General features: G+C 41.1%; 2 protein-coding genes across 2 annotated transcripts; one reads left to right on the plus strand and one right to left on the minus strand.

Moving 5' to 3' along the window:
* Positions 1–4,160: 4,160 nt before the first annotated feature.
* Positions 4,161–12,077, plus strand: LOC116733516 (kelch domain-containing protein 10-like). Its single transcript, XM_032584372.1, has 10 exons — positions 4,161–4,404; positions 5,330–5,422; positions 5,510–5,731; positions 6,332–6,486; positions 6,571–6,719; positions 6,822–6,906; positions 7,939–8,005; positions 8,091–8,138; positions 8,227–8,366; positions 9,803–12,077. Exons 1-10 carry the CDS (start codon positions 4,320–4,322, stop codon positions 10,010–10,012), a joined length of 1,254 nt encoding a protein of 417 aa, XP_032440263.1. The 5' UTR covers positions 4,161–4,319; the 3' UTR covers positions 10,013–12,077.
* On the minus strand, positions 11,855–27,689 carry LOC116733532 (low affinity vacuolar monovalent cation/H(+) antiporter-like). Its single transcript, XM_032584373.1, has 20 exons — positions 27,505–27,689; positions 26,461–26,592; positions 26,262–26,368; positions 26,063–26,177; positions 25,075–25,191; positions 24,931–24,997; positions 23,689–23,842; positions 22,511–22,702; positions 22,322–22,421; positions 22,103–22,244; positions 21,830–22,013; positions 20,767–20,866; positions 20,405–20,538; positions 20,278–20,309; positions 19,363–19,475; positions 18,379–18,524; positions 18,207–18,301; positions 18,052–18,130; positions 17,861–17,969; positions 11,855–12,842 (listed from the first exon to the last, which is right to left on the minus strand). The coding sequence occupies exons 1-20, from the start codon at positions 27,572–27,574 to the stop codon at positions 12,769–12,771; spliced, it is 2,262 nt and encodes a 753-aa protein (XP_032440264.1). The 5' UTR covers positions 27,575–27,689; the 3' UTR covers positions 11,855–12,768.

The raw sequence follows: 27,689 nt of genomic DNA on the forward strand, positions 1-27,689 counted from the left end.
TGCTTAGCCCCCAGCAGGGCTAAGACCCATGAGAAGATATTCGTTGGTGCGGTTTTCTAAAAAAAATCTAACTGCTTACTTACATACATTCACAAACAAAATTAAGAAACATGTCAGTAATTCATAGAATAAAAGAACAATGTTCATTTTACTCAAACATTTACTTATAAAGAGTAAAATCAGAGAAACTTAATTTTTTCCAGCGGTGTATAAACTCAGTTTGAAACAGAATCTCTAGACCACATCATACCTGCAAACATCTGCTAACATTAATGAGACACAAGCAGCTGTGGAGTGACACAGTCCTAGTGTGGTCTGCTGCCCCGGAAATTAAAATAAAATCTACTCAAAACTATGCATTTCCAGTCATTTGAAGAACATTTTACTAAAACCAGTTTATTATCAAGGTAGAAGTACAGGTAAATGACTCGTGAAAATGAGTCATTAACCTGAACTTTATTATATATGAACCTACAGTACAGACCACAAGTTTGGACACACCTTCTAATTCAATGGGTTTTCTTTATTTTCATGACTATTTATAAGGCAAGAAATCCCACTTATTAACCTGACAGGGCACACCTATGAAGTGAAAACCATTTCAGGTGACTACCTCTTGAAGCTCGTCAAGAAAATGCAGAGTGTGTGCAAAGCAGTAATCACAGCAAAAGGTTGCTACTTTGAAGAAACTAGAATATAAGGGGTATTTTCAGCTGTTTTACACTTTTTTGTTTAGTGCATATTTCCACATGTGTTATTCATAGTTTTGATGCCTTCAGTGGGAATCTACAATGTCAATAGTTATGAAAATAAAGGAAACTCATTGAATTAGAAGGTGTGTCCAAACTTATATATATATATATATTATTCTTAGAAAATTGTACATTTTCCAAACTCCAGTCCTCACTCTTATGGAGAGTGAAGAATGCCAAATGACAAAAAGTATATTATGAAATACTGTAATTATTTACATTTATAATTAATTTATTAAAGCTCTTCACTCTACATATATTCTGGATTGTTTGATTCACAAAGTTATGTTTATGGATGGCATAAGTTTATCCATAAACTGCTTATTTAAAAAAGTACCATCAATCCTTCTGAAATACATTTTTCTTTATTTGTAATTAGTTTACATAAATATAAGTCAGCAGATCTTAATTAAATGTCCAGTTTGGTTTTAGTTTCAATGCAAATCATGAACTTCTTGTAGTTCTGATGTTTGTGAACTAACTAAACTTTATTTCCTGGTCAGGATTTAACGCTTTGCTGATTGTTACCCACTTCAGCTGTGAAACAAAGACGCTCGGCCTTCAGTGAAACCAGTCAGATCCATTTTTCTGTCGACAGCAGCTCTGCATCCTGGGACAATTACAGCCAATTTATATCCGAGGGGTTGAGTCCAGTAGGTTATATCTGGTGAGACGGGCATTGTGTTGCAGTCTCTCAGAAAGTGGGGCTGACAGAGATTAAACCTATTTAATTAAATACATTTCAAAATGTGTACTTTAGTACTTTTACTGGAATAAAACAGTCCAACCTGCACATTTATTTATCCTCCCCTCCAGGGGGTCTTTTGTGGGCTCTAGTGTCCCTAATATGAAAGTAGGCTGACAGAAAAGGGGGAAGACATGCAGCAAATATCTCCGGGTCCGGGAATCGAACCCACGACAAGGACTCAAGGCCTCCAAACGTGGGTCAAACTATCCCCTACACCACCACAGCACACCCAACCTGTACTTTTAATAACATATTTTTTCATACTAGTATCTCTAGGTCTAGTTCAGTAGAGAAAGTGAGTACTTTTGACACCTCTGTCTAAAAGGCAAGCCAAACAACTTCTGGTTAATTTAGCTCCAAATTAAATATTTATTTAGGAGACAATTAAAATTTATTCAGGAATTCAACTACTAAACAAATGGAAGCCAACTAACTACCTCACTTTCAAATATTGAATTCAACATATTTGAAATTCAATATTTAAAATTTTCAATTCAAATTTACATAATTTTTAAGCTTCAAATTCAAGTTAAATTTGATGCTAAATTTCAAATTTAGCTTTGAATTTTCAAGCTAATCAATATTCAAAATATTAAATTTGAAAGCTAGATAAAGCTAGATAAATATTTATCTGGTGAATTAAATATTTAGTTTGGTAATCTTACCTATATAAATTTGTGACAGGTATGATGGGCCAAATTAAATCAAATTATTGCTATGTTTTTACAAATGGCACCTTTAGCATATGATAAAGACAGCTTTGATTTGATTGATAATACAGTATTTGAACACAAATGTTACTTTAAAAGTTCTCCTAATGTGGCCTTATTGTCTAGAAGGCGACAAAAAATAGTTATGGTTAAGAATGTATAAACACTTTATCACTGAGGAACTTTAAAGGTATTTGAGGTTTTAAATTGACATTTGTATTCACTGTGACTGTGTATAAAATAGAAATTGCTAATTTATTGCAAGGGAAGGCAAAAGCAGAGAGAAAATAACCCCTCTGTCCACTAGGGGACGCTGTAAAATAAACTCTTGGTCGTTTCCTCGAACAGGCTGAGGAGGATCTTTGGTTCAAAGTTGGGTCGCGGTTCCGCCTCCTCGTCCCCCAGACTAGACTTGGACCTCGTTGGCGCCGCTCGGAGGACGCGGTGGACGGGGAGCCCGGGTAGCGCTCTGCGTGTTTGGGGCAGGAGCCGTTCAGCTGGGAGCTGGTTGGAGTCAGAGGCAGATTACAGGACGACCAGCCGCCCAGAACCGACTGAGTGGACCGGGCCATGGACCAGAGAACCCGGGAGAGGAGTGGATATGCTTTCCACTGACAGTCGGGATTTAAATCTGAGGGGAAAAGTGAAAACAAAAAAAAGAAAAGAGTTAGATAAATCATTTATATTAGTTATTAAAATAAATTAAATATTAGCATGTCAATTTTGACATGCTGGTACATCAGATTTCCTCTGTTAAAACTTTGCATTCAGTAAAGAGATGAGAGGAGCCAGATTATCATTCTGTCTGGACCCACCGAATCTTTACTGAGTGATTTTAATCTAATCAATAAATCAGAACAATGGTGCATAAAGGATGTGTAAATACCCACCCAAATAGGTGTTAACAGAGTCACCGTTACATTTAGTAAACCCTGAGAGCGTCTTTAAGGTAAAAAAAAAAAATCTTCAGAAACCAAATGTTCTGTTGTACTTAACCATTCTATATCCTGATTTCCACACCTAATGTGAATCAGGTGCTAAAAGTTTTGCATAGGATTGAGATGCTTGTTTTGTTTTGTGTCTCCAACTCTACTTAACGAGGTCAAAATCCAGATTACTGCATGACAACAGAGCAGCAGCACAGGATCTGGGGGACGGCTGATGCTTGGTATGCATTATGAAAAGAAGTCACTCAAACCAGCTCATTGCCTTAAACTATCAAACTATAGTGTTTGTATATGATGTTTGACATTAATGCAAAAGTTACAAACCACACTTAATGTCACGAAATAGAAGTTAAAAGGGCCCAGATGCAAGGGAGGCTGTAGACATACAAGTTTAAGGAATAAGGATGAGTTTTTTATAAAATATTAATGTGCAACATGGATGTGACATTAATGTAATTTTATTTTATTTTTAACTAAACCCACAATCAAAATTAAAATGTTGATTGTGTGTTTCACAGTTTCACAGAAAACTGTGAAAATGTCTCTTGTAAAATCCAAAACTGACTCTGTCACCATATTGAGCAGAGTGTATTTGATTTTAGAACAGGTTTATTAATCCTGTGTGTTTAGATGCATTCACACAGTCTAATAGTTGCTGATCAGATTTTCTTTAACAGTCACCAGCAATTACACTGGGATTACGCATCAGGGTGATGAAGCACATCAGCAAACCCACCTCTGAATGAAATAAATATGAATAAAATCAAGGTTTTGGAAAGTTCCAAAATTTCCAAAACCTTGATTGTGTTGTCTTTACAAAACGATTCATGCTCAGAAGCACTCCAGCGTGAATGAATTCAACAATTCTACAATCAATACAACAACAGAAATAATTTATTTGTCAAAATAGATTATTTCAATACAGATTAATTGTTACTGTCGTGCGGTGCGGCTCTTGAACGCAACACGAAAGATTCATCGCCCTCTGATTGGTCGATTCAGATCAGCTGGTTAGCTGTGAGCAGCGCCTGTTGGTTTTATTTTGTTGGGAAGCTGGTGCTCGCCTCTTGCAGCCCGATGCCTGGACTTTAGTCACAGGGAGTCCGGTTCCGATCCAATTCTTGGCACTGTGAACCGTCTCTGTGTCTGTGTCTCCAGTGAAATGCCGTCGCTTGAACCGAACGGAACCTCCAGTCACCTCAATGAGTTTGAGAAACTGTCGTGGCGGCCCTCTGTCCGCGATTCAGGTATGTAAACAAAACTAGTTGCTAGCAACAGCGTAGCCCGTAGCATATACAGCATGCCAAAGGGACGTCGTTTTGTTAATTGTGTCTTTGTATGTTGTGGTTATGCGCGTAAAGGTGACACAATGGGAGCTTTCTTTGTTCCCAACTCTGTTAGCTTTAGCCACAGGCCGGAGTTAGCCGCCGCTACTACGGAAGCATCACAAAAGGTTTTTATTAGCACTTTTATTGGTATAATTTCATCAAACGGTCTTGAGCATGTGACAGCGTAAAGGGGAAAACGCTGAAGGAACAGATCAGGACAAAACTGCAAATAATATTTCTAAATGGGGACCTATTAATTGGAAGTAATCATATTTTCAAAGATATTGGTATTTACGGCTGCTGTCATGGACTGAGCAGTAGAAAAAACCAAGAGACTAGCAGAGATCAACAGCTCAGCTGGGGTACAGTCTGCAAACATGAGGAAGTGTAATATCCAAGTTTGCTCAGAAGGCTTAGCACTGTGTGGTGGAAAACTAAAACTGCGTGTCACCCTAAATACTCCATACCCACAACAAATCTTCTTTAGCAGGAAAAGATCTGTAGAGTGAAATGCCATCTGACTGAGCTTGAGATGTTTTCACAAAGAAAAATGGACCAGAAAACTCACAACTCTACATGTGCAAAGCAGTTATTGGCACAACTCACAAAGTCTGCTGCTGTAGTTAAAACAATGAGCAGTTGTGAATAAGGTTAAAAAATGTAAACCAGCTCCCTTTCATTTCATAATTATGTGCTACTTTGTTTTGCCCTACTAGAAGAGAAAAACGTTGATCTTGTTTATTATTATTATCCCAGTTATTAACATGTATTATAGCTTATGTAGCACTTTGGTCAGCTGAAGTTCTTTTAAGTTTGACTCTTGACTTTGTTTCTTTATTTTCAGGCTCCAAGAAGCGAGCACGATGGCTTCAGGCTCGGCGCATCTTCTCCCCAAACGGCCTCAACCTCCGGATCCCCAACAGGTTCCTGAAAGAAGGTACTGAAACTCCAGGGAAAAGAGACGGATTACGGAAAGAATCCAGAATGAGTCTGCAGCTGGTTAAGATTAAAACTTTTCCCACAGGACACTGCATACCCTCTGCCCGCAGTGGACACCGCTGTGTTGCAGACAGCTCTAACTTGTATGTGTTCGGAGGCTACAACCCCGACTTCGAGGAGGCGGGCGGGTCGGAGAATGAGGACTACCCTCTCTTCAGGGAACTCTGGCGGTTTCATTTCGCCACAGCCACCTGGCAGCAGATCCGCACAGAGGGCTACATGCCCACAGAGCTGGCGTCCATGTCAGGTAAGAACAGACGTGGCACGGTGGAAATAAGATTAGGCTAGTGTGGGCACACAAATGTGCTGTAAATGAAAGTCAAGCTTCTTGTACTTTCAATTTAAGTCTTTTAGAATATAGGTTTGTGTGATTAGTGCATTTTTGAACCTCTAATTAAAGACAGTCTAAGTGAAAACTGCAGCTGGACACCTCTTAGATTATATTTCCATCAAGTATTGTCTCTTTATTGGACTAAGATGCTGGTTTGCATGATCAAATCAGATTTAATGTGGAACATGACGCCTAATAAATATCGCCTGAATATTTTAGGATGATGACTGACTAAATAATGAAATTTCTTCCTTGATTTTGTCTTCACTTAAAGTATTTTCTTTAAGTATTTGTCTCTTATTTCCTTTGTACCTGCTGCTGATTATGTCAGGAGAGAGGAAATGTGTGTTACATTATGGTAGTTTTCAGATTTGCGGGTTCTGGTAGACTGCTAGATTTAAATAACCAGAAAGGCGTGTATGAATATGCAAACTCTGAGATTGTTTTTGTCCTGTGATTTTATATTGTGACAGCTTTATGCTGAGAGTCGGAGTTAAATCATGTTTTGTCTCTTAGCTGTCTTGCATGGCAACAACTTGCTTGTGTTTGGTGGCACCGGGATTCCCTTCGGTGAAAACAACAGCAACGACGTCCACGTCTGCAACGTCCAGTACAGACGATGGAACCTGCTGAACTGCAAGGGGAAGAAACCAAATAAGATCTATGGACAGGTACCGTTTCTGTCAGGACCTCAGCGCTGTGATGAGTGTTGGCGTTTTCCTTTACCAATCTCTCATCGGACGCTTTGTTTCCAGGCGATGGTCATTATAAACGGCTACCTGTACGTGTTTGGAGGCACGACGGGCTACCTCTACAGCACAGACCTGCACCGGTTGGATCTGAGCACCAGGGAGTGGACCCACCTCAAGCCCAAAAACACACCGTTAGATCTACCTGATGAGAGGTCAGTGAGTTCAGAGCCATCAGACTCGCTCACTGGGTTTATTCTGACCGTCATGTCCAGAATATCACAGCGGATAAAGACGGATTGAGTTCTGTTTTTCAGGTACAGACACGAGCTGGCTCAAGACGGACAGAGAATATACATTTTAGGAGGTGGAACCTCATGGATGTCATATCCATTAGATAAAGTAAGAAGAACAAGAATGAAAAACTTGACCTGAACTCCTCACTGTCTGACATTAAACTAGATTAAGTGTTTTTTGCTTTAGAGTCAGATAGGGGTAGCAAAGTTACTCTAGTTGCTAAATGTCAGAATAATAAAGTCTTTCTTTAGTTTTGGTATCATTGCCTTTCAAACTGTATGACTTGAGTCAAATGATTTTGGTTTCCTGCCTTGAGTTTCTCTCAATAATCTGGAGATTTGGCCTTTGCTTTGGGCAGAACTGATCTAACAGAGTCGGGTTTGTTAACTACACAACTCAAACACTCCTGTTGTTTAACTCTGCCTCCACATCTTTCTTTTTTAAGCCTAAACTTTCTGGCTAATATCTTAAATTGTCTTAATTTTTCCATTTCCGTCTCCCCTCACAATTCGATGCTGTTACTCCTGTCCCCCACAGTTGGAATGGTCTTACGTTTCTCCTTTTTTCCTCCAGATTCTAATAAAAGTCATTATGACCAAACATTTCAGTGATAGTTTAATCATACAACAAATGGTCTCTAAAAAAATAGTAATTTCATTGTAGGTATCCATCTTTTATAAGATCCTTTGTTCCTATTCTAGTATAATTTTGCACCAGATTGTGATAATCTCTGGGCCTCCTTCCTAAACAGAATGATCACTGGACTTTTCCATTGTTTGTGGCATCTTGAATTATCTATAATTGAACCCAAGAATGAACCAGGCGTGGAGTTTCACAATTCTTTTCCTGATATCTTGGGCCCTTAAAAAGTCTTCACATCATTAGTGTGGCTGTTCCAAATGGTTTAAAGGCTTAATAATTTTAGTTTAAATGAGGTAAATTTGGTTTCTTTTGTCATTCTGGCGTCTTGCAAATAGAAATCATCTTAGTAGTCCCAACTCACCTAAAATGGGAAAAGTTTAGTCTGGTTTAATGTCGGACAGAAAGGTAAACATTTTGTCTTTTTATCTTTAATGAGTAAATATTTGGATTCAATTTTTAAGTGTGTATTTTCATAATTTCATTTCTGCTCATCAGATTCATGCATATAACTTGGAGACTAATTACTGGGAAGAAATTGTAACCAAACCCCATGAAAAAACAGGTATGTTCTCGTTTTTCTTCCTCTGCTTTTAAGCCAAATGTTGGTTTTATGAACTCTGTTAAGATTTTAAATCTCGTCACTGCAGGTTATCCTGCTGCTCGCAGGTGTCACAGTTGCGTTCAGGTCAAAAACGGTAAGCAGGCTTTCACACAACATTAACACGACACACACGCCTGAAATGCTGGATTTAACCTTTTATCTTGGCCTGTTTGTGCGTTCAGACGTGTTTATATGTGGAGGTTATAACGGCGAGCTCATCCTGTCAGACTTGTGGAAGATAAACCTTCAGACCTTTCAGTGGACGAAGCTGCCCGCCGTGATGCCGGAACCGGCCTACTTTCACTCGGCAGCCGTCACTCCGGTCAGTAACGTGGCGCTGAGAGTTTTAATTTCTAATTAATGGGTTATATTTTTGTCAATCAGAATTCTGTGGCTGATTTTCAGCCATTGGTTTATTATAGCAGATCTTTGTAAAGTTCAGTTGCTGCTCTGCTGTGGTGTCCGTACAGAAATCAGCCCTGAGCTTTGACACATGATGTGTGTCAAGGTTAATGTCAGACTATTTAAAGTGTCTTTAGCATCTTTAGCTAAAGACGCCATGAAAATTACAAAACCAACATTGGTATATTCTAGACACTGGGGATTCTTAACTGCTCTAAAATTTCCAAAAAGGTTACACATTTCCAAATCCAGCCGTTCCAGGTCAGACAGAGGTTGTAAGTTTAAAATAATATAGTGGCTCATCTTCGCTTTACTTAGCCTTCTTGTTACCTGCTGATCTAATTTATGACCCATTTTGATTAAAAAAAGACACATTTGCATTAGTTTAATTTCTTGAAACATTTCTTAATTTAAAAAAATTGAGAAATGCCAAATGTACATTAATGAAAAAGCTTTAAAGTCCAGTCAAGCCAGAGGAATATAAAAAAATACATTTACATGTAAAATATATGGGTTACTGAAGAAACGGTAAATTATAATGAAAACAGTATTTCATTATGCAGAGTATGCGTTGAAAGTCAAAGACACGGTTATCTACGGAGTGAAAGGGGTTTTGATTTGATGACTATTATGATCTTATATCATAATGTATATTCTACATTCCACTCATTCATACACAAATAGAGAAGGGCTGCAACTAAAGATTATTTTAGTAATTGATTATTATATCAGGTATTCTAACCATTAATTGGTTGGATAAAAAATTGGCACATTGTGCATATTTTTTTAATTTAACCACTTATGCCTTTTTTCATACATTATTAAAAAAAATTATTAAAAATACATTAGATGATTCAAAACAAATAATTCTGTTCCTTTTTTAAATAAGAAAATAAAGATTTTATTTTATTACAAAATTTGAACCAGATGAAGCTAAAGCTATTCCGCTTGAGACATTCTGGGTAGGACATATTTACAGACAACGGTGTTTGTTTTCCCTCTTGAATGCAAAAAATTATATTTTTTTGTACAGTTTTGGCTTGATTGCTGCTCTGAGTGTTTTGTTTTTTCTTTTTTCAGCCAATGGCCTATTTTTTGAGTCTGTATACTTCAATTAATTGTCAATAAGTTGACAATCTTTTCAAATTTTGATTTATCACAATTAATCTGATTAATTGTTTAAGCCCTAAAATGGAGGAAATTGCATAGTGCTGTAATTCTTCTCCAGAGTAGCAGCTAGTCAGCTAAACCCAGCTCGTGTGGTTTTCATGAGGTCAATATGTGCAGAGCTTCAGGCCACAGTATTGTCCATCCACTGGTTTAATGTGGTTTTTTTTGTTGTTGTTCCTCCTTCAGGCTGGCTGCATGTACATCCACGGCGGTGTTGTCAACATGTCTGGGAACCAAAGGACTGCCTCTCTGTATAAAGTGTGGCTGGTGGTGCCCAGTCTGCTGGAAATGACCTGGGAGAAGCTGTTGAAATTGTTCCCTCACCTAACGCAGCTGTCCACCCTTCAGCTGCTGAGCCTGGGACTGACACATTCACTAATTCAGAGGCTTAAATAGGCTGAACACACAGACCAACCAAACGGAGAAGGATGAAGACCGACACTAAAGTTAGTTGTAAGTAGGTCAAAGACGGCTTGGTGACGTTAGCTGGGAAAATACTTTGTTTTTGTCGTCGTTCTTTTCTGTTAGAAATTCAAATGTCCATCCAAGGCAGTGAAGTGGTGCACATGTAAAACTTAACTTGTAATTTAAAACCTCTGTGCACATTCCTTTCACGTGTCCCAGAAACGTGTAAAATATTAAGGTAAATACAAAAAAAAAAAAACAACAATTCAAACAAACTAAATATGGCTGCAGGCAGTGTGAGTTAACATTTTGCTGTCTTCTGCACCCAGCTGCAATGCTGAATCTGATGAGATTTCTCACTTGGACCACATTTTCCAGCAGATGAAATCTGCATCTGGTTTATACGTACTTGGTTAGGAACCAATTGTCAGTAAATAATTCTCCACAGAACACAAATCTGAGATGCCTTCAAAGATGTCTAACTGGGGCAGCTGTTGTTTAAGACGCTATGATGTGTTTTGCTATTGAGCATTTCAAACTGAAAAATGATCCATTCATTCATAATGTTTTGCTTCTGTGATCATAGGAAAACCCAGCAGCCTCTCTTTAAAGGCTCACTGTGAAACTTCTGGTGCCTCTACAACCATTTCATTGCCTCTGGGTTCCTACGCAGCTTCCAGTACAAAAGTCCGCACATTTCCAGACTCAAATTTTCAGATTTTTCTGCTCAATGCTTTGACAATTACAAAGCAAAGCTTCAGTAGTGCAGTAAAGGGCTATTCCACTACTTTTTAAGTATCTAGACTAATTTGGATCTTTTGGGACTAAATTTAGTTCTTTAAAACACAATGTGTGAACTTTTACACTTCATTCTGTTATGCCTAAGCCAGGCCTACTTTAAAAATTTACTTTGTTTACTAAAACCGATAAAAGTAGTGAAAAGGACCCTTTTTGATTCTGTTTATTTGCCTCTTTGATGTGCAACTCAAAAATCAAAATTTTTGAGTTGCACATCAAATGTCAGACTCAATTAGTGATGGGGGAAAATCTAAGAAATAAAATAAAGATTTCAATAAATATCTTGGCTTTTTTTTTAATTGTATTTTCTGATATTTTAAAAACTAGTACAAAAAAAAGTCTAGGAAACTGATTTTTTTTTTTCTGTACTTAGTTTTCTGTTACATTTTTCAGATGTGGAAATAGGAACCCAGTTTCTTGGTCGTGAATTTGCACGACATCCACCACAGTTCTCTGTTATTTTCCTTTCTGCATTTGGTGCCTTTTCATCCCTCAAATTGCAGATTATTCAAACTTTATTTGTATTTTTAGGAAGGATATGAACTTATTTTGAACCACGGCGATGGTTCTCCACACTTGAGCCTTCAGATGCTGTTCCTGGTTCCTCAGGAGGAACTCCAGCAGACTTTACAGAAACTTTTTAATTATTTATTTTAAACACTGTGCTGCTCATTTCATCAACTGGTGACGACATGTCCTGTATCGGTTGCCTCTTTTGTTCCTGATCCCATTTCCAGTTTTTGCATTGTAACATGCTGTAACGTTTCTGTTCAGTCACTCTTTAGGTGGTGTTTGTATCTTAAGCTGCTGTGTAATTCTGCAGTTCTCGTCAGTGCGTGTGACGTACTCAGGATATTAAAAACTGTGATAGGTGTGAAGTGCTCTGCAGACAAACCAAATGTAGGAAAACTTGGAGTTAATTAGGCGATACTGTGTTGATGTTTCCGGACAGGCCTTTTATTTGTCACCAAAACTGTTACGGTTGATGCTTTTGAATTGTTTTAACCCCCCATCCTCCTCTCTATTTTTTTTTTGTTGAGATTTTGTGGCCTTATTTATGCTTGAAGCTCAAATGCATCAGCCTGATTACGTTTTAATTCTGTGAAAGTGAAATCTTCTGCTTGCATATGGCCTGCATGTCGCTGTGTACAGAATCCTCTGGGGAACAAATGGATGTCTCCTTAGAGGAAAATATGGCTGCATTGTTTTGTAAATCTTGTTCTCTGGTCTGTGCAAACAATAAAAACAGGCAGCTGTGTGTTTTTTTGTTTGTTTTTTTTTTAAGAAACTGTGTAGATATGTTTTATTTCTGCTCAAGCTCAATCGGTCTGCAGTAGTACGCAGGTTAATCCTCATCAACCATGTAATAAAACTTATTCAACTCAAACAGAAAAACTTATTCATCTTAACAATGAAAAGGAGGTATTTCAAACTTTGTTCAATTTGATTGTTCAAAGCCCTTTTTTTGTAATTTATGTTTTGTGTATACCTAAATTTTAACCAAATCATAAAATTTAACAAAATAAATTGCTCAGTGTTATAATTATTGTAAATCACATAAATTAACTTTTATTGAGATTCACTTTCACAAACTTTCACAAATGTTTTAAATATGTTTATATGTATTTTGTACCAGTTTAAAAATACTACTTTTTAGTCCTTCATATTTTTAAAAAGGGACTATTTCTTTAAAATAAATCAACTCAACTATACATTACACATCTATCAATATTGTTTACAAGTTATAATAGTGCATTTAGTAGCACCTACCTGAGTTAATTTTGTTTGCATGGAGAAAATGCTTCAGATTTCCTTCAAGATTTCACCCATCAACACTCAGAAAACCCCACAGAGATTCTGTGCAACTGATATTTGCTCATTTTGAGTCGTTCATATTTAAAAAAATGTTTTTTAAAAAGTGCTAATTGAGATGAAACTTGGTTCTGTTCTCAACAGCCAGATGGAGACGGAGCAAAGTAATACAAAGCCAGGAGGATGAGGTAGACGACCACCAGGGCTGTACCTGAAGAGACACAAATGATCAGAAGTAAAAAAATAAAATAACATACTGTGAGATTTCAGACACAGAGGTTGCTTTCACAGTGGGAATAAACTAAAGCTGATGAGACATTTCCTCTATAACATCAGTGTCAAACTCATTTTCATTTTGGGCCAAATCAAGATCATGAATGCTCTTAAAGGGTTGCTTGTGCCAGAATGCATTGATCAAACCTGTTCACAAGCTGCTAAAATATCCATCCATCCATCCATTTTCTTCCGCTTATCCGAGGTCGGGTCGCGGGGGTAGCAGCTTCAGAAGGGAGGCCCAGACTTCCCTCTCCCCAGCCACTTCTTCTAGCTCCTCCGGGGGAATCCCGAGGCGTTCCCAGGCCAGCCGAGAGACATAGTCCCTCCAGCGTGTCCTGGGTCTTCCCCGGGGCCTCCTCCCGGTGGGACGTGCCCGGAACACCTCACCAGGGAGGCGTCTAGGAGGCATCCTGACCAGATGCCCGAGCCACCTCAACTGGCTCCTCTCGATGTGAAGGAGCAGCGGCTCTACTCTGAGTCCCTCCCGGATGACTGAGCTTCTCACCCTATCTCTAAGGGAGAGCCCAGCCACCCTACGGAGAAAACCCATTTCGGCCGCTTGTATCCGCGATCTCGTTCTTTTGGTCATGACCCAAAGCTCATGACCATAGATGAGGGTGGGAACGTAGATCGACCGGTAAATCGAGAGCTTCGCTTTTTGGCTCAGCTCTCTCTTCACCACGACGGACCGGTACAGCGCCCGCTTGACAGCAGACGCTGCGCCAATCCGCCTGTCGATCTCCCGCTCCCTTCTTCCCCCATTCGTGAACAAGATCCCGAGATACTTAAACTCCTCCACTTGGGGCAGGACACCCCCCCTGACCCGGAGAAGGCACTCTACCCTTTTCTGGCTCAAGACCATGGCCTCGGATTTGGAGGCACTGATCCTCATCCCGGCCGCGTCACACTCGGCTGCGAACCGCTCCAGCGAGAGCTGCAGATCACGATCTGATGAAGCCAAAAGGACCACATCGTCTGCAAAAAGCAGAGATGAGATCCTAAGGCCACCAAATCGGATCCCCTCAACACCTTGGCTGCGCCTAGAAATTCTGTCCATGAAAGTGATGAACAGAATCGGTGACAAAGGGCAGCCCTGGCGGAGTCCAACTCTCACCGGAAACGAGCCCGACTTACTGCCGGCAATGCGGACCAGACTCTGACACCGGTCATACAGGGACCTGACAGCCCGTATCAAAGGGCCCGGTACCCCATACTCCCGGAGAACCCCCCACAGGGCTCCCCGAGGGACACGGTCGAACGCCTTCTCCAGGTCCACAAAACACATGTAGACTGGTTGGGCGAACTCCCATGCACCCTCCAGGACCCTGCCGAGGGTGTAGAGCTGGTCCAGCGTTCCACGACCAGGACGAAAACCACACTGCTCTTCCTGAATCCGAGGTTCGACTATCCGACGGACCCTCCTCTCCAGGACCCCTGAATAGACCTTGCCAGGGAGGCTTAAGAGTGTGACCCCTCTATAATTGGAGCACACCCTCCGGTCCCCCTTTTTGAACAGGGGGACCACCACCCCAGTCTGCCAATCCAGGGGAACTGCCCCCGATGTCCATGCGACATTGCAGAGTCGCGTCAACCAACACAACCCTACAACATCCAGAGCCTTAAGAAACTCCGGGCGGATCTCATCCACCCCCGGGGCCCTGCCACCGATGAGCTTTTTAACCACCTCGGCGACCTCGTCCCCAGAGATTGGAGAGCCCAACCCAGAGTCCCCAGGCTCCGCTTCCTCAGTGGAAGGCATGTTGGTGGGATTGAGGAGGTCTTCGAAGTACTCTGCCCACCGGCCCACAACGTCCCGAGTAGAGGTCAGCAGCACACCATCCCCACTATAAACAGTGTTGGTGCTGCACCGCTTCCCCCCCCTGAGACGCCGGATGGTGGACCAGAATCGCCTCGAAGCCGTACGGAAGTCTTTCTCCATGGCCTCTCCAAACTCCTCCCACGCCCGGGTTTTTGCCTCAGCAACCGCCCGAGCCGCATGCCGCTTCGCCCGCCGGTACCCATCAGCTGCTTCCGGAGTCCCACAGGCCAAAAAGGCCCGATAGGACTCCTTCTTCAGCCTGACGGCATCCCTCACCGAAGGTGTCCACCAGCGGGTTCGAGGGTTGCCGCCGCGACAGGCACCGACAACCTTGCGGCCACAGCTCCGATCGGCCGCCTCGACAATGGAGGCACGGAACACGGTCCACTCAGACTCCATGTCCCCCACCTCCCCCGGGACGTGTTCGAAGTTTTGCCGGAGATGGGAGTTAAAGCTCCGTCTCACAGGGGATTCCGCCAGACGTTCCCAGCAGACCCTCACAACACGTTTGGGCCTGCCAGGTCTGACCGGCTTTCGCCCCCACCACCGGAGCCAACTCACCACCAGGTAGTGGTCAGTGGACAGCTCCGCACCTCTCTTCACCCGAGTGTCCAAGACATACGGCCGCAGATCCGATGAAACGATGACAAAGTCGATCATCGAACTGCGGCCTAGGGTGTCCTGGTGCCAAGTGCACATATGGACACCCTTATGCTTGAACATGGTGTTCGTTATGGACAATCCATGGCGAGCACAGAAGTCCAGCAACAGAACACCGCTCGAGTTCAGGTCGGGCGGGCCGTTCCTCCCAACCACGCCCCTCCAGGTCTCACTGTCATTGCCCACGTGAGCGTTGAAGTCCCCCAGCAGAACAAGGGAGTCCCCAGGAGGAGCACTCTCCAGTACCCCCTCTAAGGACTCCAAAAAGGGTGGGTAATCTGAACTGTCGTTCGGCCCGTAAGCACAAACGACAGTCAGAACCCGTCCCCCCACCCGTAGGCGGAGGGATGCTACCCTCTCGTTCACCGGGGTAAACCCCAACGTACAGGCGCCGAGATGGGGAGCAACAAGTATGCCCACTCCTGCCCGACGCCTCTCACCTTGGGCAACTCCAGAGTGGAAGTATGTCCAGCCCCTCTCAAGGAGACTGGTTCCAGAACCAGAGCCGTGCGTCGAGGTGAGACCGACTATTTCTAGCCGGAACCTCTCGACCTCACGCACTAGCTCCGGCTCCTTCCCCACCAGAGAGGTGACATTCCACGTCCCAAGAGCCAGTTTCTGCAACCGAGGATCGGACCGCCAGGGTCCCCTCCCTCTGCTGCCACCCATCCCACACTGCACCCGACCCCTTTGGCCCCTCCCACGGGTGGTGGGCCCATGGGAGGGGGGGCCCATGTTTCCTCTTCGGGCTGAGCCCGGCCGGGCTCCATGGGTAAAAGCCCGGCCACCAGACGCTCGCCATCGTGCCCCCCCTCCAGGCCTGGCTCCAGAGTGGGGCCCCGGTGACCCGCGTCCGGGCGAGGGAACACCAAGTCCAAAGTTTTCCTTCATCATTGGGGTCTTTGGGCTGCTCTTTGTCTGGTCCCTCACCTAGGACCTGTCTGCCTTGGGTGACCCTACCAGGGGCATGAAGCCCCAGACAGCATAGCTCCTAGGATCATTGGGACACTCAAACCCCTCCACCACGATAAGGTGGCAGCCCATGGAGGAGCTGGAGGAACCATGTTTTTGAGAAAAATCTGCAATAAACTCAAAAGTGTGGGGATTTGTTGATTTTGTGTGAATTTCCACGATATTTCCCAAGAAACTGCAGGGATTGGTTGGTATAATTTGGCAGTAAGCAGATAAAAGCTGCTTTGATTTGATTAATATCAGGGCCTCATAAAAAACTATGGTGGGCACAATTTAGCCCACAGACCTTGAGTTTGATCTATAACAACTATGATATAGAGGTAATATAGTTATACCAAAAATATCCAGTACAAACAAATGAATGCGGCATTGTTTTACACCCGAACACAATCAGCATGTCTAAGTGTCAAACTAAGTGAGCGCAACTTTAAAAAGCTTTAAAAAGATGTTAAAAATTTAACTTGAGAGAATTCCCAGCAACTGCTAAGCTCAATTTGGGAACATTAATGTTTTTCATGCAGCTGCAGCCCAGAACCAGATCCCCAGGTCAGAGTAACCGGCTAACTCTGAACCCAAACTACTAACAACATATGAGATGCAAATCTAAGGAATCGGAGATGATGAGGGTGGATTTTCTAACACCTGCACATGCTGCATTCAGGTACAACACCAGGCAGCTGAAATATCAAAACAACTCCAAAATGATTTTAACATGTTTTATCTTCAAATATGAATATAGTTTTATATTTTTTAACCTTGACCGTTTTCAAGTGATTCTATCTTTTTTGCATCATCTATCCATCAACTTGGTGCAAAAGTTGCAGATTAACAGCAACATATTTAGATTTTAAGTTAACAGAAAAGCACTAATCTACTTAAGAGATGTATCAGAATGCATGACATATCGACATTAACGCAGGATACCAGCTGATGTGTTGTAAATTTTAACATAATCAGTCCCAAAAGTAAAACTGGGTTGATATTAATACCCAATATTTATATATTTTTTTGGGTTGTTTAACAGAAGCAGAGAAGAAATGTCTGCGATGTGACTCACATCATGCGAGTCAAAAGCATAGGGAAATGTACGTAATATATAGTATTGATAAATATCGGCTGTTGGCCATATCGGCTATATTAATATCTGGTATTATCAGCCCGAATTTCTATATTAACGTAGAAATGTGTACACAGATTCTCAGTTGAGGAACTATCATGCAACCATACCACATATTTTATTGCTGGTGTGACATCACACACAGTCAGAGTTGCTCCTGCAGGAATAATTTTACATAACATAGTTTGCATATTTTCTTTAGGTAGTTTTAATACTCCTGTCCTGTTTATGTAACTTCTGTACTGAACCTGCAGTTTAACTCTTAAAGGACTAGAATCAGATACTGTAAGTAAAGCAATCATTCAGTTCAACCAACACCTCTGATGTGTGTTGTTGCCCCAAGTCTTAATTTCATTTTGTAAGCATCCAGTTGATCAGGACTCACCCTGGAAATAATCCGACTTGCCATCCATGAAGATGTAGTTGACCAGGATGACACTGAAAATGCTGGCCCACAAGTGCTGATCGCTGAAGAGCAGCACAAAGCCCACATCCTATTGACAAAAAAGCAGAAACAGGTTATCAGTTTAAATTTTTATTAACTAAATTATAAGAAGAGGGAGGAAAGTGACATACACAGAAGGCATTAAAAAAGACCAGTATTGGAATCTGCAGCATGCAGACCTGCACAGCTATGCATCTTCCAACCTCCAAACTGGGGAGGAAACACAGCAAATGTAAGGAATAGAAACCAGTTTGTAGCTTTCCATCTCTAGTACGACTCAAGTGACCTTAAGCTGATGTTGTTCTGGAGTGCGAACTGGATCCCATTAACAATCTCTGGGATCTCGGGGACCATTGCGAGAACCGTCACCCCGATGAAGTACTACAGGAGGAAAGATGTAGGGAGGGTCAGCACAGTCAGGAAAGAGTCTGAGCATGCTCAGATGGCGGGAGACCGACCTGAGAGACGTTGGGCTGGTTGAGAATGGGCTGGATGTGCTCGGTGGCGAGGTCGGCACAAGCGGACGTGAGAACGGTGGCCACAATGAGGATGAGCAGAGACCTCCAGCGGGACCAGTGGACCACCGTCCCATGATGAACGGTCTCTGATCAGACACAAATTATCGTGTGAACATCAGGGTTTACTGTAAACCGGACTGGATTTGATGTTGATTTGGGGCTTTATTTATTTTCTACAGTTCTTCCCTATAAGTCTAACCTCAGCATTGTTAAAGTCAGGACCTTCCAGAAGCTTATTGTTATGTTTTTTATCCATTCCAAACCATTTTTGGGGGGAAGCTTGAGAACATCCACCTGTATCAAAGTTTCAACCATCTTAACAAAAACCGCTTTCACTGATGAACAAGAAAAATGTATCAACTGCCAGAAATCAAGCCCATCTTAATCCAAAACACACCTGAACACCAGACTGAAGAAGAAGCTTTTGCGCCAAAACTAACATTTTCCCGCTGCCTACATGGACAAACCAAGCTTATTCTGGAAAAAGGTTTTAACCTCAAATGAGACAATGATTGAACTCTTTGGTCTCAATGACAAAAAGTATGTCTTCCAAACTGTCAAGCACAGAGGTGGGAGGCTCATGCTGTGGGTCTGTTTTGCTCCCAGAGGTACAAACAGGAAGCGATATTAAGTAAGAAGGATGACATCCAAATTTCAATCTCTAGACGGCTGAAATGAGGACACAGATGAGTTTCCCCACAGGATCCCAAACAGACAGCAGAACTTGTTGTCTGGCTAACATTAAGCTTCATTGATAGTCGATCTAAATCCATACAAACAATCTATCAACAGCTTTTACCATCCGATGCAGTACGTCTCAAACACATGACTCAAAGCTACGTATGTGTGTAAAGCTCTGCCCTGAACAGTAACAATGAAGCGTTGTTAGTTTGCCGTTCGATGGGAGTCGTGTGCGAGTCTCACCCTGCCCTTCTCCAACATGGATGTTATAAATGTGCGAATGCGTCTTCAGAGTGAATATCAGTCCAATGATGTAGGCAGCAGGCAGGAGGGCGGACACGGTGTACACCAGAGGCCTAACAAGAACACACAGCCAAACACAAAGGCTTAGTTTTAACCCTGGACTCTGGAAGAAGAGCATGAACAATTTTCCAGACTTTGTCATCTTTTTCTATTGTCTACAAGTTATGTCTTTCTGTCAAACCTCCTTCTTTGACTCCTTTCTCATCCCCTTATTCCCACCCTCCATCACTCCATATTTCATTTCCTGTGTTTTTTCTTTGCTTCCTCATCTCCTTCCTGGTTTTCTAGTAACAATCATTCTTTCCTTATGTTCTTGTTCATTCCTTGTATTCTTTTCTTTTCTCCTACCTATTCTCATCCTTTACATTTACCTTGCCCTTTCTGTCTTTCTCCTCTTTCTTGTGACAGTCTGTCCTTCTTTCCCATCCTCCCTTCCTTGTGTGATTCTTCCCCGTTTCCAGTTTTTTCCAGGTTTCCACGTATTTAGCCAACCATTATAGAAATAGCTGACATAACCTCACACTGATCTTTAGTGTTTTACATTTAAAATTAACACAGAACTGAAAACTTTCCCTTTTGTTCATCCTCTTTGTCTTCCCCCATGCCTCTTCCTTATTTTTTTGTGATGTTACCATTTTACGTCCTTGTCTCTGTTCTTTCTTTCTCCCTGTTCTTCTTCCCTCTCCTTTCATTCAGCTTGGTGTCTTTCCACATTTTTAGTCCTACCAACTGTAGAAATATCTGCCACAACCTCACAGTGATCTTCACTCTTTTATATTTTATAAACTGAGAACTCTGGAAAGTCGAGTCTGGAAAAGTCTGAAATTTAAGCTATAAGAATAAAGCAGCACTCACTGGATGTGGTCACGAAACAGAGTGCCATTTTTCTGAGAAAACAAGACAAAAATCAGTCTTAAAGGCAGCAGTAAATATAAGTGACCATGTTAGAGCAGCAGTCTGTGAGCTCTTGATATCTACTGACCAGATCGTAGTGGCAGTTGTGGCACACAAACGGGCCGCTGGCGTTGCTCGAGCCGTTTCCTCCCGTGGCGTTGGTGCAGGCGTCACACACCAGGTTCCCGTACGCCTTGGAGAAAAGCGTGGGGGCAAAAACACCTGCAAGACACCGAAAAAATAACCTTGTTCGACTAATTTAGACAACAACAAAAAAAATCCAAATTCTTTGCTGGATCACTAACAACTTTGTTACTACATTGGAGTGAAATACAGACCATCTCAAGCTTTTCTCTGTCTTCTTAGATCCATTTATTGTTCACCTTAAGATAACATCCAGATTTGTTGGAAAGCGTCCCAAACAAAACTCGCTGCTACTTAAATACTCGCCTCCCACAGAGATGAAGAGCAATGCAGAGCTCACTCCCGCAGATCGGCTGTTGAATCTTTGCTCGCTGTGTTTCAGGCCCCCGATTATCATGCAGATGCCCTAAAAATAAAAACATGTTTTATCCAAGAAACACTGGAAAGTTTTTTAATACATCCTGAATATTTTATTAAATTAAATTTGAGAAACGTATTTGGTTACTTTATGTTAGCTAAAACAAGCAAAAGAAATTACAATATTTACTCATTTGTACAAGTTTAAGCAACTAACTAGAAGTGCATCTCAATAAATTAGAGTGTGATGGAAAAGGTTTATTTATTTGATGTTTATATGAATCCCACAGGGTGGTATATATACAATATCTAAAGTGTTATTTTCTGGTAAGTTTGATAATTATGACTCAGCAAATGAGAACTCAAAATATTTTTTATCAGTTACTTTGAATATTCTAGTAGACAAATAAAAAGGATTTGTAATAAAATAAATTCTTCTGTATGAATTACTCCCTCAGGTGTTAAGGAAGCGCAGGTTCCTTTAATAGCCTCCAGCTCATCTTCTTTTAACAAAACTACATAGACTCTCTATGAGATTTAGGTCAGGGACATTCGTTCCTCAATTAAATACACTGATACTATGTTTACTAAACTAGATGTTGGTGTCACAACCTGTTGGAAAATTAAATCAGCATTTTCATAAAGCTTGCAAAAAGCACAAAGAGTAAGAAGGTTTCCAATAAATAGATTTTCTTGTGCACCTTTTTCTATCATTCTATCACACTTTTTTCCTTTCACTCAACTTTACGCCTGGCTACAGCACCCGGTGAGCAACAGTGACTGACAATAAAAGCTGGAAATATGTCACTCTGTGTATTGATTGTTTCACTTTAAATAAATTAACTTTGATGATATCGTGATTTAAGGAGATATGCATGTAACTGTTTCTGCAAAAGCCTGCAGGATTGTAATGAGGGATTATTTTCACATAAATATAGTTTAAAAGAGAATCTGTAATTTTCTTGCTTATTAGCTATAATTCAGGATGTTTTTTGTTAATATACATGCTCACAGGGATGAAGAGGATGCATCCGAGCAGAGTCCCAGTCAGCGCCGCCTTTACGACCTCCTGCAGACAGGGATTGGCCGCCCGGTGGCCTCTGAGCAGGGCTGTGATGTAAAAGGTCAGCTCTGTGATGGAGCCGAAGGTGGCGTTCACCACAGCGCCGACAGCGAAGTTACTCTGGGCGGCGATACTGCAGAAATGGAGAATGTTACCATCAGATTTGCTTTGATAGAAAACCTTTTCTTTTTCCCACTGTGCAGAGGATCACGGTCATTTTACCTTGCGATGCCCATGCCGATGTAGTAAGACAGGGGTATGATGGAGCTGATCGCTGTGGCAAACTTGACATCTGAACTGGCAAACTGGTTTTCTCTGTCAACATATCCGATTACCAGGGCAACAATAACTAGGGGGAGGAGGTCTGAGGGGTGAGTCAAAGATCTTTACAAGTCTTGCCATGGCACACAAACACACAAAGAGAGAAAAACTGAAGGATACTGACAGCAAACACATTGATCCCATCAACAGTGTATTTGTAGTAGTACCAGTTTGCAGCATGGTAGCAGCACAGCAGGGCTCTGGTCTCATAGCCTTGATGCTGCAGGTCAGGTTAAAAGCACAAAGACAGAGATGCTTCTCTAGACAACCTGATGCAGGTTAATAATAAACACTTCATCCACCTTTTACCTTCAGGTGAGAGCTGGAGGACAGCAGGACGTCCTCAGGAGGCAGGAGCAGAATGACGCTCACGGTCTGAGCGCTCATCTTGGAGACCGGGATGGTGAAGACCAGGATCCAGGAGACGAAGCAGACCAGAGAATGGACGACAGCCAGGGGAGGAAAACCCAGCAGCAGCCAGATGTAGGTGGAGAGACGATGCTTGATAACAAGGAGAGCACTTTGTGTAAACAAACAGGGTCTTTAAAAAGCTCTGGGTGTGTAGGAAGTCCAAGCCGTTCTACTCTGGCAAGTATTTAAAGTCTCCAACAAGCTGTGTTTCAGCTCCTCTGTTCCTGCTAAAGAAAACATCCACACAGCATGATACTGCCACCATCAACTGACTGTGAGGACAGCATGTTTAGGGTTTAGTGCAGCATCATATTTCCACCACACATGATATTTTGCACCAAAGTCCACTGCAAAGGTACCTTGTGTGACCCTTGAACATCTCCGCCTATTGTCATGTTACAACTACAAAATACAATATAATTTATTGGGAGTTTATATGATAAACCAACAAAAAACAGATTTTAAAGTGGCAAAAAAATAATGAATTAAAAAAATATATTCAGACCCTTAACTTAAAAATTGTAGAACCGCAAAAGCAAAATCTTACCAAGGATTTTTGATCTATTTTTTTAGTGCAAATATAAGTACACTTGAAATAAGACGAAAATAACTTGGAAGTAACTTTTCAGCAAGATATAGGAGCTTGTTTTAAGTCAATAATTTGATAATATTGATAAAAAAAAGTTGTTCCACTGGCAGAGTATGTAATTTATAACATCATTTCTCCCATGTCATGAATCATTTTCCTTGCACTTCACAACTATGCACTACTTTGTGTTGGTTTGTCACAAATATCCAAATAAAACTATAAAGTTTGGTCTGTACGTGACAAAATAAGAAGTGGTTAAAGGAGTAGGAATACTTTTGCGAGGTCATGTAACTTAAAGCTACATTATAAGAGATTAATAATTTCTTCAGCTGCAAAATTCCAACTAAATTTCAATCACATTTTACAAAGCATTTTCAAAAACCTGAACAACTTGCACATCAATCTTCAGAGTAATAACAAACACTCAAAGCTATCTGTGCTATTTTTCTGTGCATGTTCTAAAGCCTGTGTGATTGTAAACATTTACCCAGTAAGGAGTGCGAGGAGGTCGTTCCGGCACCTCTGGAGCCGGTCCCTCTGTGGCCGAAGGCAGCAGAACCGAGGAGCTGTCCGCCACCGTCTCCACGCTGCACTCACAGTCTGGTGCCTCCTCACAACATCTCCTCAAAGTGGCTCCTAATCTGGACCACCAACCACAGGGAGGAGTTATTTCTCTGTCGCTACTCATCTACAATGCACGTCTGGAAACACTAACTTAAGATCTCATTTTCAAGACGGAGTTATTAAAACAACATGAAAGATTTCGGTAACACTTTATTTGACGGGGTGCGCATAAGACTGACGTGACACTGTCATGTAGATGACGGAGTTTTCATGAATGTTTATGACTCTTGTCAGGAAGTGTCATTTGGCAAATAATGCACTTTTAATGCAAAGTTGCATTAAAAATCCATCAAAATTGTCAACTTTGCATTAAAAGTGCCATTATTTACCAAATGACACTTCATGACAAGAGTCGTAAACATTCATAAAAAATCCTTCATCTTCATGACAGGTGTTATGTCATGTTTGTGACAGTATCATATCAGTCTTATGCGCACCCCGTCAAATAAAGCGCTACCGAGATTTCTAAGAAATAGCAGTCAACAATAGAGTAACTGCAGTTTGCAAAATCGCACACACAAAAAATCCTTGTAAAAGCGCACACAGGGTCAGTACGATCCCGCCGGACCGCGAACAGAATAAAAAACTTGTAAGGTCTAAATGACACCGTCTCAGATGTTGATGGACCCTAGGTGATCCCGTAAGTTAATATTTTTCATGTTAAATCTGAGTTGAAATTTTAAAAAAGCACAGAAAGTGAAATAACCAAAATTATAGGATCTTATGCAAATGCTACTTTATAAACCCATAATATTTGAAAAAGATGGTTATATCCACAGAGATCTCAAATGACTTATGAATGGATTATAACAATGATTTTTCAAGTTAAAATATGCAACGCGAGAAAAGAAGCAGAAACAACTAAGCATATACTAAATTATCTCTCATTTCTTTTCTATCAAACTCAAAGGAAGCAAAGTTTAAGCAACATCTGCAGTGTTGCAAACATGATCTGCAGATGCAAGTTTCAAAATGTGTGGTTTTAGTCAGGAAAAAATTATTTCTGCTCTCCTCACCACAAAACTAAGCAATAATGCCGAAACAAGATTCAGCAGGACTCAATCTTAAAACAGCAAGCCGAACAGGAAAGAGGCTGAGCAGAAGCAATACCTCATGGATCGTGTTTCCAAATGGCCACAGGAAGTAGCAACACAACTTCCAGCAAAGCTTCCCTGAAGTCACAGAAAACAAAAATAAAAAATAAGAATGAGGCAGACATCTTATATTTAACACAACATGTCCCACCTACCATAGGGTAAGCCGATAACGGTGATGAACATCAGAGTACCGACCAAAAAATACGCCAGAGACACCCACCAACCAAACAGGAGCACATACACAAGATTTCCACACGTGATGAAGTGACCTGAAAACAGAGCCACACAAAAACAAAGCTCAAAAGTCTTTTAGCAAACTTCAGAACAAAATTTCAATCAGTGTAATTACCAAAACTAGGCCTGTCACGGTAACACATTTTGCCGGATGATAAATTGTCCCAGAAGTTATTGTGATAAACAATAATATTGTTGTTTTGAGACCATTTTAAAGAAATAAAACAGTAACGGCAAAAAGATAATACAAGAACATATTCTGAAAGATCAATAAACTTTAAATTTGAATGGACATTTAACACTTGGACTCGAAGACGTTTTAAATATCCAAACTAAATAAACAAAGCAACTAATAACATTCATTTTGAAATCCTTCTAAATAAAATTGTCCTTCAAAAAAAGAACTAGTTGAGACCAGAGCACCAAACTGAAGACTTTTATCATCCAGTTCTTGGTAGAAAGAGAGAAAAAAAAAGAAAAACAATAAATTATGCCTGTGGAAATGATTGAGATTTTTTTATTTATCATGCGATTAATTGATTTATTGATTGTTGTGAAAGGCCTAACCAAAACATCTTAATACAGGTTTCACATCCTCTTTGACATATTGTGATATTTATAACATCTCTGTGCAACTAATCTACTGGTGCAACTCAGTAAATTAGTCTATAATCAACAAGATGCTTCATTCTAATTTCACAGAAAAATTACCATAAACATAAAAATATATCTCTCTTTGGGTTCCGAATCTATATAATAATGAGTTTCCCCATTTGAACAGAATTATTAAAGTAAATTTACTTTTTGATAACTTTATAATTTCGCGATGTGCACCTGGATAAGTACAAGAGCAGAAATAATAAGCAGCACAGCTTTAGGCAGCAGTTAAAACCAGAAGATCTGTACCTGGACCTGAATGTGGTTTGATGACGTTCAGTTCAGAGTAAAGCTCCTTCACAACATCTGACCGGTCTTCAAACGGTCGCGCCGTGACGTGGCTCTTCCACTTTCTGAAACCAAACTGATTCACAGACCAAATTATAAATTTCCCAGCCCTTTACACTCTGGTAACTCTAACCTGCAAGAAAACCCCTCGCTGTCTCACCCTGTAGTTGTTGACCAGCTTGTTAGCCTCCACTTCATTCTCCACTCTGATGGTTCTCTTGCTCTGTATCTCCTCCCAGCTGTCTTCACAGACATGCTGGCTCGCACCTGCAGCAACAAGCATGACACTGAGCAGTTAACACTTGTTAACCTGCTGGGAAACGCTGCTCATATGTAACGTTCTGGTACATAAGACCTACAAGCGGCTGCAGGACATAAGGAGTGATGTGGAGACGGAGTGTGTGTGGCATCAGGTAGTTGGGTCTCCTGCGGTCCGTCATGGATCTCCTCATGATTGTAACTCGTATGAGGATCAAGAACACATGAAGGATCTGTAACACCAGAGAGGAGATTGTTTTACTGCATTTAAGTCACGACAAACACTGCATGTACTGGAACAGCGAAGACCAAACAGGAGGTTCTTTTTATTTTTTTCCCATTTGTACGGAGTTAGAATGTCACATCTTACTCGTTAATAATTATAAGATCATATGTATTTCGATAGACAATACAGACAAAACAGTACCGACACCATTACTAGATTAGGACAAAAATCTTGACTTCCCCTTTTGTCAAGATATCAGTGCTCACCCATTTTAACCTAGAGCCTAGTTTTGGTTCCTATTTCTGTGTTGTTGTCTGGGCTTCACAAGGTGAATGAGGAAACATGACAGGCAGAGTAGCATGTTGGTGATTTTAGTCAGTGAATATGACAATTTGGGGGTTACATCTAAAATCCTCCCTGTAGTGATTTTGTTAATTCTGTAACATATAACAAATATAAACATTTGCTAAACGTGTGTTTTTGCTTCAATCCCCTTGATGATCACGTTAACTAAGCAAATTCAAAAATATACTTTTTAATTTAAGTCGCTGTTGTGATTTAAAAATTTTTATTATTATTATTGTTTTAGCAATATTCGTTTTGGAAGATTTTTTTTCCCTTGACTAGCATAAGAAACGGTAATATTGAATAGTTAAGTCGGTAGTTTGTGCAGCTATTTGTGTCACAGTTAATGCCATCCAAACAGCCACACTGGGGGAAAACCTACTAATTACTACAGTGCGACTGTCTGTCTGCATTAGTGCTCTGCTCCCGCACACTGGTAAATAACGATTGAAAAATAAGCAGTAAAATGAAGATGGAGAATGCTGAAGACATCCACTTTTATTAGTGATGAAATCTGCAGGTTATAATAAAGTTTTAAGTCGAAGGAAACCAAATATACTCATGATCCGCTCACCCTGCGACTGTTCTGCGGTCTTTCTCCTCCGGCTGGTCGAGTCTGAGCTGCGTGTGGACGACAGAGACATTTCTCCCAGTGAAACCAGTCACCCTCACCACTAACCCATTCACTCTCCGCAAGCACAAGCCTTCATATTCTCTGGATCAGGCGCCGCTGTCGCCCCGCTTCTGCGAAGACAGACA

Source organism: Xiphophorus hellerii, chromosome 2 (genome assembly GCF_003331165.1).
Source record: "Xiphophorus hellerii strain 12219 chromosome 2, Xiphophorus_hellerii-4.1, whole genome shotgun sequence".
NCBI classification, from domain to species: Eukaryota; Metazoa; Chordata; class Actinopteri; order Cyprinodontiformes; family Poeciliidae; genus Xiphophorus; species Xiphophorus hellerii.

Excerpts from the sequence above, each read along its gene's own strand:
- LOC116733516 (XM_032584372.1), top strand. The coding sequence starts at position 4,320 with ATGCCGTCGCTTGAACCGAACGGAACCTCCAGTCACCTCAATGAGTTT. Across the intron at positions 5,732-6,331 it reads AGAGCTGGCGTCCATGTCAG|CTGTCTTGCATGGCAACAAC; the intron begins GTAAGAACAGAC and ends TTTGTCTCTTAG. Across the intron at positions 8,367-9,802 it reads ACTCGGCAGCCGTCACTCCG|GCTGGCTGCATGTACATCCA; the intron begins GTCAGTAACGTG and ends TTCCTCCTTCAG.
- LOC116733532 (XM_032584373.1), bottom strand. The coding sequence starts at position 27,574 with ATGTCTCTGTCGTCCACACGCAGCTCAGACTCGACCAGCCGGAGGAGA. Across the intron at positions 20,310-20,404 it reads ACAACTGCCACTACGATCTG|AAAAATGGCACTCTGTTTCG; the intron begins GTCAGTAGATAT and ends TTGTTTTCTCAG. Across the intron at positions 18,131-18,206 it reads CAGAACAACATCAGCTTAAG|TTTGGAGGTTGGAAGATGCA; the intron begins GTCACTTGAGTC and ends TTTCCTCCCCAG.